General features: G+C 31.0%; 1 protein-coding gene across 5 annotated transcripts; it reads right to left on the bottom strand.

The window, feature by feature from the left end:
* Nucleotides 1-512: 512 nt before the first annotated feature.
* Nucleotides 513-7127, bottom strand: LOC131629926 (phosphatidylinositol 4-kinase gamma 6-like). Of its 5 annotated transcripts, XM_058900731.1 has the most exons (5): nt 6934-7127; nt 6646-6719; nt 3851-3896; nt 3536-3765; nt 513-3411 (listed from the first exon to the last, which is right to left on the bottom strand). In XM_058900731.1, exon 5 carries the CDS (start codon nt 3230-3232, stop codon nt 1256-1258), a length of 1977 nt encoding a protein of 658 aa, XP_058756714.1. In that variant the 5' UTR covers nt 3233-3411; nt 3536-3765; nt 3851-3896; nt 6646-6719; nt 6934-7127; the 3' UTR covers nt 513-1255. The 5 variants fall into 5 exon arrangements, with proteins under 5 accessions (XP_058756714.1, XP_058756713.1, XP_058756716.1 ...); XM_058900730.1 differs by lacking the exon at nt 3536-3765; XM_058900733.1 differs by lacking the exon at nt 3536-3765 and having other exon boundaries at nt 3851-3866.
* Between the last annotated feature and the right edge of the window lie 6516 nt (nt 7128-13643).

Genomic DNA, 13643 nt, shown 5'->3' with positions numbered 1-13643 from the left:
CAAATGGCTAACCTAATTAGGTTTGCACATTAACGCCATTTAAAATGGTGAATTCACTTAAAAAATCACTGCTTGCGACATTTGGTTTGGCGCATACTCCAGGATATGCTGCCAAATCTAGACACTTTGAGAAATTTTCCCTAGTTTTTTTGGGTAGTTTTTTTTTTAAAACCTGATTATTTAAATTTTTTTCCAAATTTGCTTCTGCATATAAACATTATAAACATTGTTGTTTCAATTCGAATAGGTAACCGACAGTGTGCAGAGTTTCCACCTCAATATGAGATGTATTATACCAACTACCTCCCTGGCTTTATTTGTCTCTTACTCATAACTTTGTATTCATCTCTATACTTTAAACCTGTCCTTTAACATACCAATTGAAATATTCAAATTATAATAATCAGAAGAAAAAACATAGCTAGCTTAATTTGACTCATGTTTTGGACTTTGAATCCCTCTATAAAATTCTAGTTTGCTACTTAATTTTTCTCTTACAAAACATAATCATGAGAAATAGAAACACTGGGATGAAGTTCATCTTCATATTACTCTCAAGTCTTTTACTAGGATGTCTCTTGCTCATGACTGTCCAAAGAGACTCATCAACAAAAACAAGCATCAAGGGACTCAAATTACAACCACAAGATTATAGAGTTAGTATTAACTAGCTTTCCACTTTTTTTTATTGTTTAATATTTCTGACCTGATTTATAAATCCAAACAAACAGAAGCAAATGGTACTCAAGGCAAAGGCATCTTCGAAAACAACAAGTTTATAAGTCAAAGTAATAGTCCCAACACAGACACCACCAAGTGTTCAAAACATTGTGATGATGTCCCAGTTTATAAGGACAGTTCAGAGAGATCATCAAGTTCTGAACAACAAATTTTCAAAAAACCTCAAGATATTGATCATACTGCAAAAGAGATTGAAAACCAGTTTTATAAGGATTGTCATAATAAGGGAAATCCAGTCCCAAAATCTCCATGATAATGAGTCTATGTCTTTACCTTATTTCACATAAAAGGTTCAGAACCTCTGAGGCACCGCCACCTCTGAAAATATGAGTGTTTGTCCCTGTGAAACTCTAACACCGATGTGTCAATGCCGATGTCTGGTGTATGTGCTTCATAGTTCAGAACTCACTCACTACTTGACAATTTCTTTTACAAACTATATGTATAGTGTGTGACACATTGCACAAGCCTTTAATACATTGTTTCAAACCATATTTCATTTATAATAATGCTTCTAAAACTTGCATGAGGTTCCAAGCCTCTGTCTCTGCCTCTTCATCTTCTTTTCTTTACTATTAACAAAAGCTGGGATTAATAACCTTTGAAAATTCTCAAGAAACTGGTTCCACTTCTCTTCATCCATATCTGTCAGCTTCACAAAACTTGAATTTGTCACCAAATCATTCACACTATTATCTCCAGAAGAACTCGCAACCGAAGAACTCGCAGTCGAAGAGCCGCTTCTTTGTTTCTCACCCAAAAACTGATAAGATTTTTCATTGATAGCCGCATTTTTCACCAACACAGATAGCTTTGAAATATCGCCTTCTTCCTCCTCCATTACACTCTCTTCTAGTTTAGAAAGTTTAGTTCTACAGTTTCCGTTTTTCATTCGGAATTGAGATGGTAATAACACTGATGTTGGATTCTCTTCTATATTTAAGACAAAATCAGAATCCAGATCCTCGCAATCTAACTGAAAAAGGGTCGCATCTTTGTCTCCTACTTTTGTCTCAAAAGATGATAAACCTTCATGATCTAATAGCTTCTTCGCCTCAATACATATAAGCTCAAGCTCACTAGGTTCTTCATCGTGACAGTGAAATTCTCTACTCATCATATCGCCGATCTCAGCTAGACAAAGACCAAAGGCTGCTGCTTCTTTGAGGAACAAAGTACAAAGAATCAAAACTCGCAAGCATGCTTCTCGAATCATTGGAAGCTCCATTCTAAGCATTTCTGAATCACGAAATGGATCTAGTCGAGATATGTACTTCAGCTCATCATCAGAGAAAGGAATTGAAGCTTGAGGCCAATGGATCCATTCAAAATAAGGATCTTCCAAGTTTTCAGGTAGACAAAGTCCATGATCGATAGGAAAAAGTTCGACCCGGTCAAACCTTCCAAGCCCATCAAGCTTCTTGACAAGAAGATTTCCTGCGTGTCTGTCTGTATTTAAGATGCGTACATCTAAAATTCCGATTCTATGAACAGAAGCAACAGGAAAACTAGAAGTTCCATGATCACTTGCATCAAAATCATGAGGAATGTAATGTTGGAGTGACGCAATCTTGCTTATTTGCTTCTTGTTAAGACGCATATTACCATTGACCCTGTCGTTAACATTAAAAATAGTGTGTGTAACCTTCACAAGTGCAGTAGAAGGCACATTCGCGAAATGATCATGATCAAGAAGGTAAGCTGCAACTTCTCTGAATCCCGTCTCTCCAACCCTCACCGACCTTTTCAAACCTGGTTGTCCGAGAGCTTTACCGACAAAACCTTTCGGATTGTTTGGTGCATAAGGTTCCTCATCAGTTGGTTTCACAATTGCGACGTTTTCACCATAAATGTTTCTAAAATAATACGCACCTCCTAATCCACTCTGAATAGGAATTGGTTCGACGCCACCTTTTATTGCCATCATAATATCCTTAACCAATTGTTTAGTTCCAGATAACATATCCGAGCGGCCTATAATCTCAATCGGTCCACTCTGATCCCTATGTTGAAGATCCCTACCGGTCGGTGAAAGGCACGGGGTAGATGAACTTCTATGTAAAAAGTTCCTGGTGAGAAGAAGTGGAGAATCATTTCTAACTACACTCAGATCATTTTTCAAGACTGTGTCGCCACATATAAGTGAACTTTCCTCAGTCGGGACATTGAATGCTACCTGTAACTTCCTCTTCACAGTGTGCGCATTGTCACTCCTTTCTAATTCCATGCCAAGAACACAACCGGTTTCTGTCTGAACAAAGACACGTCTTCTACCTGAAGGCCTTCTTTCCATTTTCTTATTCCTGGAACATTCGCTAGGAGGTCCTTTGAAGGTTGCAGCTGCCATCTCGTCATGTAAACAGGTATCCAAATCAGGATACATGTAAGGAAAACGAAAAGGAGCAAACTCGAATGCTAGACGCAGAGTGTTCTTTTTCTCTCGAGCAAACGCCAAACTCGGAAGCAGGCACTTGAGAAGAGTCTTTTGCATGAACAATCATAGCCAACTCTACAAAATCCGAAACTCAGATGCTGGCACTTGAGAAGAGACTTGTGCACGAACAATCATAGCCAACTCTACAAAATTCGAAACTCCAAAGGTTCTTACAAAAAAACTGGAAACTCGGAACAGGATGCCGCTCAACAGAACCGCTACATCGGAGATGTCACCTGACAACAAGAAGAAGCTAAAATAAATTAATCAAAATTCATGAAATGTTCATATTAAGAAATAAAAACCATAAGTGTTAAGCCAAGCATACTTCCAAATGCAAATTAAATTCACTAAAACAACCTTGCTACCCTTAAAAATTTAAGGGTAATATCATTTACAGCTGAGACGGCCGGAGCTGCCACATTAGAGCGGCATTGTTCCGAATCCAATCTCATTATCGCAGTCATTCCAGCCGAGTCACCCATCTGTGACCGGACAGCATAGCCTGACGCAATTTTCTTGGTTTTGCTGTTCTGTACCGAGATAACGGCCGAAACTGCCGAGTTTGATAACATAGTACCAAACCAGTTCTAGTAATAATAGAAAGAAAAAGAATTTAATGTATATTACCTCCAACAGTGCAATATATAGAGTATACAATGAGTAGTATCATACCTTAGTTAAGTTACTCCTAACAAATGAAATCAGTGTTAATCAGAGACTGTGGCATCAGATTAGTGTTAGTTTGTTGAAAAGAAAAAGATGCAAATGATATTTAAAATACAATTCAGAGGTAAATGATTGAATTAGAACTGTTAATAAGAAAGCATGATGTAATTTGTATATCAATAACAGTGTTTATAAAAAGGGTCCAAGACCAATAATTTCTTTCATTTTTCTCACTCAATCTAATCCCAACCACGTCATGAAATGAGTATTTATTCTAACTTACCTTTCATATATGACAAATCAGCCCAAAAGTAAATGGTTTTTTAAACCATTGTTCAAACTCATCATCAATTATCTAATAAACAAAATTCTATCTTTCCTAACTACTCAAGTAAAGACAAACCGACTCCTACACATAAATCCTATCAGCTGAATCATTTCAATGTCAAGGTTTTCAAGACCACAATAAATTGATGGTGAATAATAGACTTCAATCTAATTGTACCTATATAAGTGTCTTTTTTATTAAAATTTGTTTCTGATGAGGAAATTAGATATTTGAATTTTTTTTTTTATGATATTTGTGAATTAATGGGATGATAAAAATTACTATTGTGATTATATAATACTACAAAATATATAATGTTAGAATATATCAAACTAAGAAAATAAAGATAAGAGCAAGTAGATGATATATCTTATATTTCTCAGAAATAGCATTTACATGAAGGAAAAGGGTTATTTATACCACTAGAGATATACTATTATTACATAAATGTAATAATTTACTTATCCTATTATTAAACTTAACTCATTTATCATTTCTATTTATAATAAAGACTAATTCTTAGTAAATAACAATTATTACATTTATGTAATAATAGTAATTTTAGTAGTATAAATATCCCTTAAATGATGTAAATGTGCATCATTTTTTTAGAAATATAAATTATATCATCCTCCTTTCTCCTCTCTTTATTTCTTTAATTTGATGATATTTTCAATATTATATATTTTGTAATATTATATAATTAAAATAATTATATCATCCTATTAGTTCCTATATATCATTAAAAAATATTTAAATGTTTGATTTTCTCATCAAAATACATATTTAGTTTTTTTTAGTTTTCCATATGTATCTCCACTAGATATAATATAATTAAAAAAAATAGAGATCCATATTACATAAACAAAGAACTTGTAACTTTTTTTTAACTATATTTGATGCAGAAACTAATTTTAGTATTGGACAAAACATAACTAAAGGATTGGACAAAAACATGAATTCTAGTCCACAACTAAACCATGAAACAACTTTTTATCTCAAGCTCAAATTATCAAAAGAAATATATCAAAATACAATATTACACTCCCTCTTTCTTATTATTTAATATTTTAATTCATAAATGTAATATTAATGTTTTATATATAAATAAAGAATATTATAATTAAAATTATATTTTTATTTGCTTCATCGACATATCAAACAAAGTAGAAAAAAAATATCTATTTATCATTTTTCTTCTCTTTATATTATTTATTATTTTCATTCATAAATATTAATATTTATATATCAATAAAAAATATTATAATAAAAATTATATTATTATGTCTACTGCATAAACATATTAAAAAGACACATTTTTCTTTCTTCTTATTATTTAATATTTTATCCATAAATATTAATATTTTATATATCAATAAATAATAGTATAGTAAAAATTATATAATTTTGTTTGGTGCATAGCATGGTAATCAAAACTGGATCAGACCAGGAACCAAAACCCTAACCGATTTATTTGGACCTAAAAACCGACATGCGGAAGAACCGAGATTTAAATCGGAAAACCGCTCAAAAATTGAAAAACCGGCAATTTAGACGATTTTTAGGGTTAGACCGGATTTTGCTTTTGATTTATAAAAATATGATTAAAAAAATTTGTTTTGAATCAAAATAATGCATGATTTAATTTTCTTTTTCTTTCTCCAATCACTCTAATACATTATTTTAAATTATTTTGTTATTCTCTATTCATTTGATGAATGAGAGTGGATTTTATATAATAATATATAATAGATAAATACGATAAAATGCAGTTTAACGCATAGAAAATGACCAAACAATATCGTAAATAAACAATTTATAAAATTATTATATTATTAATTATTATTATATTATTATTATCATATTAAAATGAAAGTTTTCAAATTATCTATCTAACCCATTAAAAATATAAAAAACTATATAAAATATTTATAAAAGACCTATTAAGTATAAATTATTAAGAAATTATCAATAAATTATTTTATTTTGTAAAAAATATAATTTGCATTATTATTCTTATATATAACAAAAAATATTTATTTATATATAATCGGTTCATCCACGATCGAACTTAAAACCCTGACCTCATAAGTACACCGGTTTGATGTGTGGTCCAATCTTAATTACTATATAGACATATCAAGCAAAATCGGAAAAAAAAATTATCAAGTACTTTATTCATCAAACACAATACAATACAAAAAGTTGTCTTGTAATATTTTATACTATTATAGACTAACATATTTTTAAATTAATGAGATGACATGACAAAATGATATATTTTTATTGGATGATATTCTAAAACTTTTTTTTATGGTGTAAAATTTTTTTACATATCTCCATTAAACTCTAATAATAATAATAACAATAATAATAATAATAATAATAATAATAATAATAATAATAAATTAAATCAAAACAAATAACAATCATAATAATTAATTGAGTAAATGCAATCGGAAAATAACCTCACCTGCTTCAGCCTCCTGAAAGAACAAACATGCCGCAAATTTCACCACCAAAAGCTTCAGCCATCGTTAACTTTACCTTCTCAACAATATCAGCAAAACGAAAAATCAGAAACAAATCTTCAATTCCAATTCACGAAAATACAAAACGAAGAACACAAAAATTCAAATTCAAATAATTCCAATCGTAAAACGAAAACAAATCGATCCAGTGCGAAATTCAGATTTGAAGTTAATCTAAAAACCTACACATATGGCATGATTTAAAGATTGAATTACGAAAGTGTAAAAACCTCGTCAGCGAGAAGGTTCTGCGGCGCGTTGAGAGGAGGCTCCGCCGTGAGAGGCGGAGGAGAGATCCGATGAGAGATCAGTTCAGCTTACTTCTACAGATTTTTTTGTTTTTACATGATTTCAAGGTTTAACCAGATTCTTGTATTCTTATAGAATTTTAAATTTTAAAGTAAAGAAATCAATATTTTTTTTATCTCATAATTTATTTTTTATTTCTTTGGAAAATTAGTGGAATATGCTTCAAGAAAGTTTGAATATGTGGGCCAGTTAAAAATGAGAGTTTGGACACGCGGGGGTGAAGGGCCCACAGTATTGAACGTGGCAGTATTTGAGATGGATATGTCATTTCATCTTTTAGTTTTTCATTTTCCTTCGTTAAGGGAGTTTGATTTTTTTTTTTTTAATCAAAAAGAGCAAAATATTATAAAAAAAAAAGAGAACCAGTTGCACAAGGGGACCAAAACCAAGATCCCTTAACGACAAAATCTAAGTCTAGGGGTACCCGACTTATCTAACAAGTAATCTCTAATAATATTTTGAGGAATTTGAGTGAACCAAGTCGTAGCTTTAGAATGTAAACCATAACTCGCCAGATAATCTGCACAAAAATTAACTTCACGATAGTTGTGGGTGATCCTAAAATCACGATAGTGGTTGGACAAGAGCCGGATTAGATTGGTAGGAAATAATAGTGACTGAAGTTATGATGGGATACAATAATTTTCCAACAAATTTGTTAATTTTTTTATAGTGAGAATTTAGATTGATGGTGCAAACAAAATGAAAGAGATGTGAGTGAATATGTGATTGAAAATTTTTAACTTTTTTTTTAAAATCAAATAGAAGTTTAGCGTGCAATCTTCAAAGAATCAAATAAAAATATCAAAAAACATTGGAGATGAAAGGAAATGAATTTGTTGTAGTTTCTTTTTCAAAATTATTTGCCGTGACAACTTGGATGAATAGTTCAAGTGAAACATTATAATAAGATGCGATGATTGAGAAGGTTTTTTGCACTCTTACTCTCCAATATGACATGGTTTTGGTGATAATTGAGGAGACAAAATATTTTAGCAATATGAAGATGAAATAGTTCTAGGAACACTTGAAGCTCAAGAGCTTAGAGTGAATCAAAGAGAAAGTGAAAAGGATGTTAAACAGGTTTTGTTGGCTCAAACTAAGAAAGAAACTTTTGAATAAAGAAAGAAAAAATATAAGAAAGATACTAAAGAGTGTAAAAGAAAAGACAAGAATTGGTGTAAAACCTGAATCTTCAAGAAAAATAGGAGGATTCATGAAGAATCATAGCAAGAAGAAAAGTTATGATAAGAAAAAGATCAAATGCTTCAATCGTGAGAAGTATGGACATTATGCATCTAAATGTTGGTTTGGCAAAGAAAAATATACACTGATTAAAGAAGAAGCAGATATGGTTCAGAAAGATTTGGATTCAGACCATGTCTTATTGATGGTAACAACAACTAGTACTGAGAGTTGCGATTCAAAAGCATGGTTCATAAATATTGGTTGCTCAAATCATATGACATCACATAGAGATTGGCTGAAAGATTTGGCTATAAGCCATGTTAACTAGAGTGAAGCTGGTAGACCATAGACCTTGACAATGGAAGAAATGGGAAAGATTGTTTTCATGAAAGAAGATGGAAAATGAAAATCATTGAAGAAGTGTTATATGTCCCTAGTATTTTATTTAATTTATATAGTGTTTGCCAACTTATGAAATATGTTTTTCAGTTACTGAAGAATAATGTATTATAATTTTTTGGGTTAAATATGTTTGTGGTCTCTATAAATATTTCAACTTTTGCTTTTAGTCCTTCTAAAATTTTCCGTCCTTGATTTTAGTCCCTGCCGTCTATTTGGTCTAACGGAAACTGATGTAACATGACACGTCACTGAAAGTCAACACTATAGAAAACGAGACAGATTGTGGGAGTTTGAAACCCCCTTTAAATAACTGAAAAATAATTTTAAAAAATAGTCTTCTTCCTCCTATTCCCCTCTCTTCCTCAATCAAAATCATCTTCTTCCTCTTCTCTCTTCAACTTTCTCACTATAAATATAAATTTTAGAATTCTTTGAATATGAATGGAAATATTCTTTTAGAAGCTATTTATATGCATGCAATATCACTGAAATGTATTCTTTCAGCAATATTACTGAAATGTATCACTGAGATGCATGCAATATTAAAGTTAATAAAGGGAAAAGGTCTACTTAGAAATTCCAACCAAAAAAGATACAAAATAATATTGCTAAAATCATGATTGCTCATCATCTAGCAAACCTTCTAAGCCTTAATTTGTAATTTTCAATAGCTTAGTTATGAAAGATCCTATGCAAGCACAGACAAGCATAACAAAAATATGTTGTACTCCTTTGATGTTTATAAACATTTTAGTAGTAAGCTAACATTAATATTCCCAAACTAAAGGTCATAATTTTATCACATTAAATTTCATTTGCAAAGCATCTCCGTCTACAACATAAAAAAAGATCTTTTGTCACTTTTATCACATTTATACCATGATAGAAATGGTAATGGGTGTCTCTTCTGTCTCTTTTCTCTCCGACGAGTGTAATCGCAGCGCTTCCTCGGTCTCGCTCTGTCTGACTTACAAAGCATGATTCAATTTTTATGTGGATGTAGGTTGGTCTTCTATTTTTCATTAATAGCTTATGGGTTGTGTTGCCATTTTATAAATTAATATTCACTTTCCTCAAGAGGCAACTATGTTGGAGAAAGAAAGATGTTCTGGAATGTATAGGCTTTCATATACTTCATATCAAGGGTCATAGTTGACCCTTCCGGTGGAACTTATCCTTCCAATCATATACCTTATTATAATATATTTTATGATTTATGACAGGGTTAAAACTTAATGTGATCAACTTCTTATACACTTTTTTTAGTACATTTCCATCAACTACTACATATACAAGTTGTTTTTAGAATCTTAGTATGACATTAATGAAACCTACCCATGTTCTAATGGGAAGTGTTTGATTTCAAAGTTTACATTGATAAAGAAAATGAGTAAGTTAAAAAGTGAAAATATAAGCATCTCCCATCAGAGAATGATATTGTGCTCAACTATTACAATATAACATATTTGAGTTTACTTTATATTTCTTAGATTTGAGTTTACTTTCTATTTCTTTGAGGCATTTTTTCAAACAGTTCATGTTCACTTGTAAACCAAGACAAGCAAAAAGAGAAATTCACGGAGAGAATGCAAAGAACCTTTCCATTCACATTCAAAGAATTCTAAAATCTAAATTTATGGTGAGAAAGTTGAAGAGAGAAGCGGAAGAAGATGATTTGGGTGGTGGAAGAGAGGGGAAGAGGGGGGAAGAAGACTCTTTTTCTTTTCTTTTTTAATTATATTTCAGTTATATAAAGGAGGTTTCAAACCCCCGTAATTTGTCTCCTTTTTTGTAGTGTTGACTTTAAGTGACGTAGTGTGCCATGTGGCATGCCACGTCAACTTCCGTTAGACCAAATAGACGGCAAAGATTGAAATTGGGGACGGAAGATTTTAGGAGGACCAATGTTTGAAGGAAAATTTTAGAAGGACTAAAAGCTGGAATATTTATAGGGACAACAAACATATTTAACCCTAATATTTTTATATTAATCAATTATTGGTGTTGAATTCACCATTTACAACAAATAGAACATTTCAAACATCCATGAGAGCATTTGATATGAAGTTTTTCTATGCAAAAATGTCCACTCAAGATAGTTTATTATGGCATCTCAGATTTGGCCATTTAAATTTCAGGAGTCTTGCTCAATTAGTTGATAAGGAACAGGTGTTAGGTATATGCCTAAAATAACCTCGCCTGAAAAGGCTTGTGAAATTTGTCTGGTTGGAAAGCATCCTAGGAATTCCTTTGAGTCAATTGTAGCACGTAAATCAATTGGTTTTATATACTCAACCCGCTACGGTGTCCTTCTTCAAGAATACTCTTTCTAAGTTCGGTAACATCAGGAACATAAACTCGATCACCAAACCTCACAATACCATTCTTGTCAATTCTGAAATTATCTCCTTTACCTTGGTTAATCAAAGTCAATCTATCCACTAACTTGACATCAGTTTTCTGACCCGCTCTAACTCATCAAGGATACCACTTGTTAGTTTCAGCATACCCAATTTAACACTATCAGAAGTACCTTCACATATCAAACTCAAATCTCTGAATTGTTCAATTAAATCCAATTCTCTCACCATTAGCATAGACATGTGTAAAGACTTCCTACTCAAAGCATCAGCAACCATGTTCGCCTTACCCGGATGGTAATTCAGCCCAAAATCATAATCTTTAAGAAATTCTAACCATCTCCTTTGCTTCATATTGAGCTCTTTCTGATCAAAGAGGTACTTCAGACTCTTGTGATCACTGAATACTTCAAACCTCGAACCATACAAATATTGTCTCCATAATTTCAATAGAGTTACAGGGGTTTCAGTTGAAATTAGAGAGCTACAGTTAATATATAATGTTATTTACATTTTTGAATTCGTGATGAAATTCTGAGCCACTTTGATCTTTACATCTTTGTATTTGGTTGATAAATGGAGAAATTCGAATTTGATGTCTCAAGGTTGAAGATGAAGTTGTTTTTGCGCCAAAATTTGAATTTTTGAGTTTGTTTAAAATAGAATGTGTTGAAAGCGTTTTATACATTGGATGTACCACCACCCCATTGGTTAAGAAGGCGCGCTTGCCACCTTTGGGTCTGGGGTTCGAATCCCCCTCGCCCTAGACCCTTTTTGCGCTATTTTACTTTTTCTTGCATTTTTTACTTATTTCACATATAACCAATTGGATGCACATTGTTATCATTAGCGCATGTTATTTTGGCTCAGTGGTATTGTTTTAAGCACGCAACCTTAATGACATGAGATCAACACTCCTTGGCTTCAACAAATTTTTTATCACTTGTTTCTTTGTGTTATTTTCTCTCCTTTAGTTTCTTTTAGGATAACTTAAAGGTGAGAGCATGATAACTTAAAGTCAACCTTATGAGAGAAGGGAAGAGAGAATTTTTAACCAAATATATATTAGGTTCACAAGGGAAGGGAATAAGTTTTAAAACTAATTCATCTTTTAATCCTTAAAATATTATAACAATCATGTTAAATAAAATTTAAAACAAAGTGATATTCACACAAAAAATGAAATTTGTCAATTCATAAACAATATAGATAATCAAACACAAAATATTTAATATTTTAAATACTCTAAAATATATTAAAGCGCAAATAAAATATTGATAAATTTCATACAATCATTATAGATCAGATAAACTATTTTCTCATTTTGATGATCCATCTAGTTCTATAAAAAATTTATAAAACTAAAATCTAGATATGTAACTGATATATTATAATTATATATAGAGATATAATAGAACAACTTATAAAATAATTAAGTTCTTACCAAAAAAATAATAAATAAAATGAATAAAATAAAACACATAAAAACTAAAGAAATATTTGTCATACTAATAAAAAAAATAGAGTTGTTGTAAAAAAAATGAGGAATTTCAATAAAAGGACAAAAGTTAACCTATAATGTTTATTAATCTATTAGGGTTAATAGTGATTTACCCCATGCAATATAGACGTGTTTTGATTTATCCCTCTTTAAAAAAATAATTAAATACTCTCTATAATTTTGGGATACCCCCCTAAGCGTGTAAAAATCGGGTGGTAAATCAATTTTTTTTTACAGGGGGTAATTTTGCGATCGGGAGACAAAAGATTTAGAATTTTAATATTTCAAGAAAGTTTTTAAAAACTTTTTTTTAAAGGGGGTAAATCAAAACACGCCTATATTGCAGGGCTAAATGACTATGAACCCTATTTATTAAAGACAATTTAGAATTTTAATAAAAAAACGAGATTAATTTTATCAATATAACAAAAAATGATTTTATTATAATTCCTCCCCTCCTCTCTAAATCTTCCCGATTTAAAGTGAACAAAAAATTGCTTTAGAAAAGAATTTGTACCTAAAATTCCCTCTTCTCACCTTGTAAAAAATTAAACAAACACATTTAATTTAAAATATTTTCTCTCTCCTCCAAAAACACACTCGTGGTTCTATTATTTAGCAATAGGGATCAATATTGTTGACAAAAAAAATGTAAAAGACTAAAATTCGGTGAACTAAAACTATAAAGTTTAATATATTAAAAAGGGCTATTTACTAATTTTGCAAAGTTTATTGTTTTTTTCTTATTTGAGGATTGCCCATTTTCATTCACAAGAGAAATGACCTAATTTGTTGATGGAGTCATTGGTTTGCAAAATTTGATTATTATGAAATTAATTTGTTTACTCTATTGATCAACCATAAGCATAAAAAGGGTAATCTTTATCTTACCAACTCTCAACATCATTTAGTAAAAACAAAAGAGTATGATAACAAAATAAGAGAATAATTCACAATAAATTAAAAGTTACTTTCTTTCATTTCTCATACATTACTTTGTTTGCATATAACAAAATAGCATTCAAATCAATTTCTAATCTCATTCTCATATAGCATAGTTGCTAAACATAACATCCTATTTAGTCTTTTATCAAATTGTCAAAGAATCTCTTCAATAGTTAAGGTCCCACCAACCTAACCTAAGCCATGGATTCAAATTTAGAATTTGGCTATTTTTTAA

The sequence above is a fragment of the Vicia villosa genome, unplaced genomic scaffold, assembly GCF_029867415.1.
Source record: "Vicia villosa cultivar HV-30 ecotype Madison, WI unplaced genomic scaffold, Vvil1.0 ctg.000622F_1_1, whole genome shotgun sequence".
Taxonomy (NCBI): Eukaryota; Viridiplantae; Streptophyta; class Magnoliopsida; order Fabales; family Fabaceae; genus Vicia; species Vicia villosa.
The sequence above is the reverse complement of the archived record's forward strand: the minus strand, read 5'-3'. Positions and strand labels throughout refer to the sequence as shown.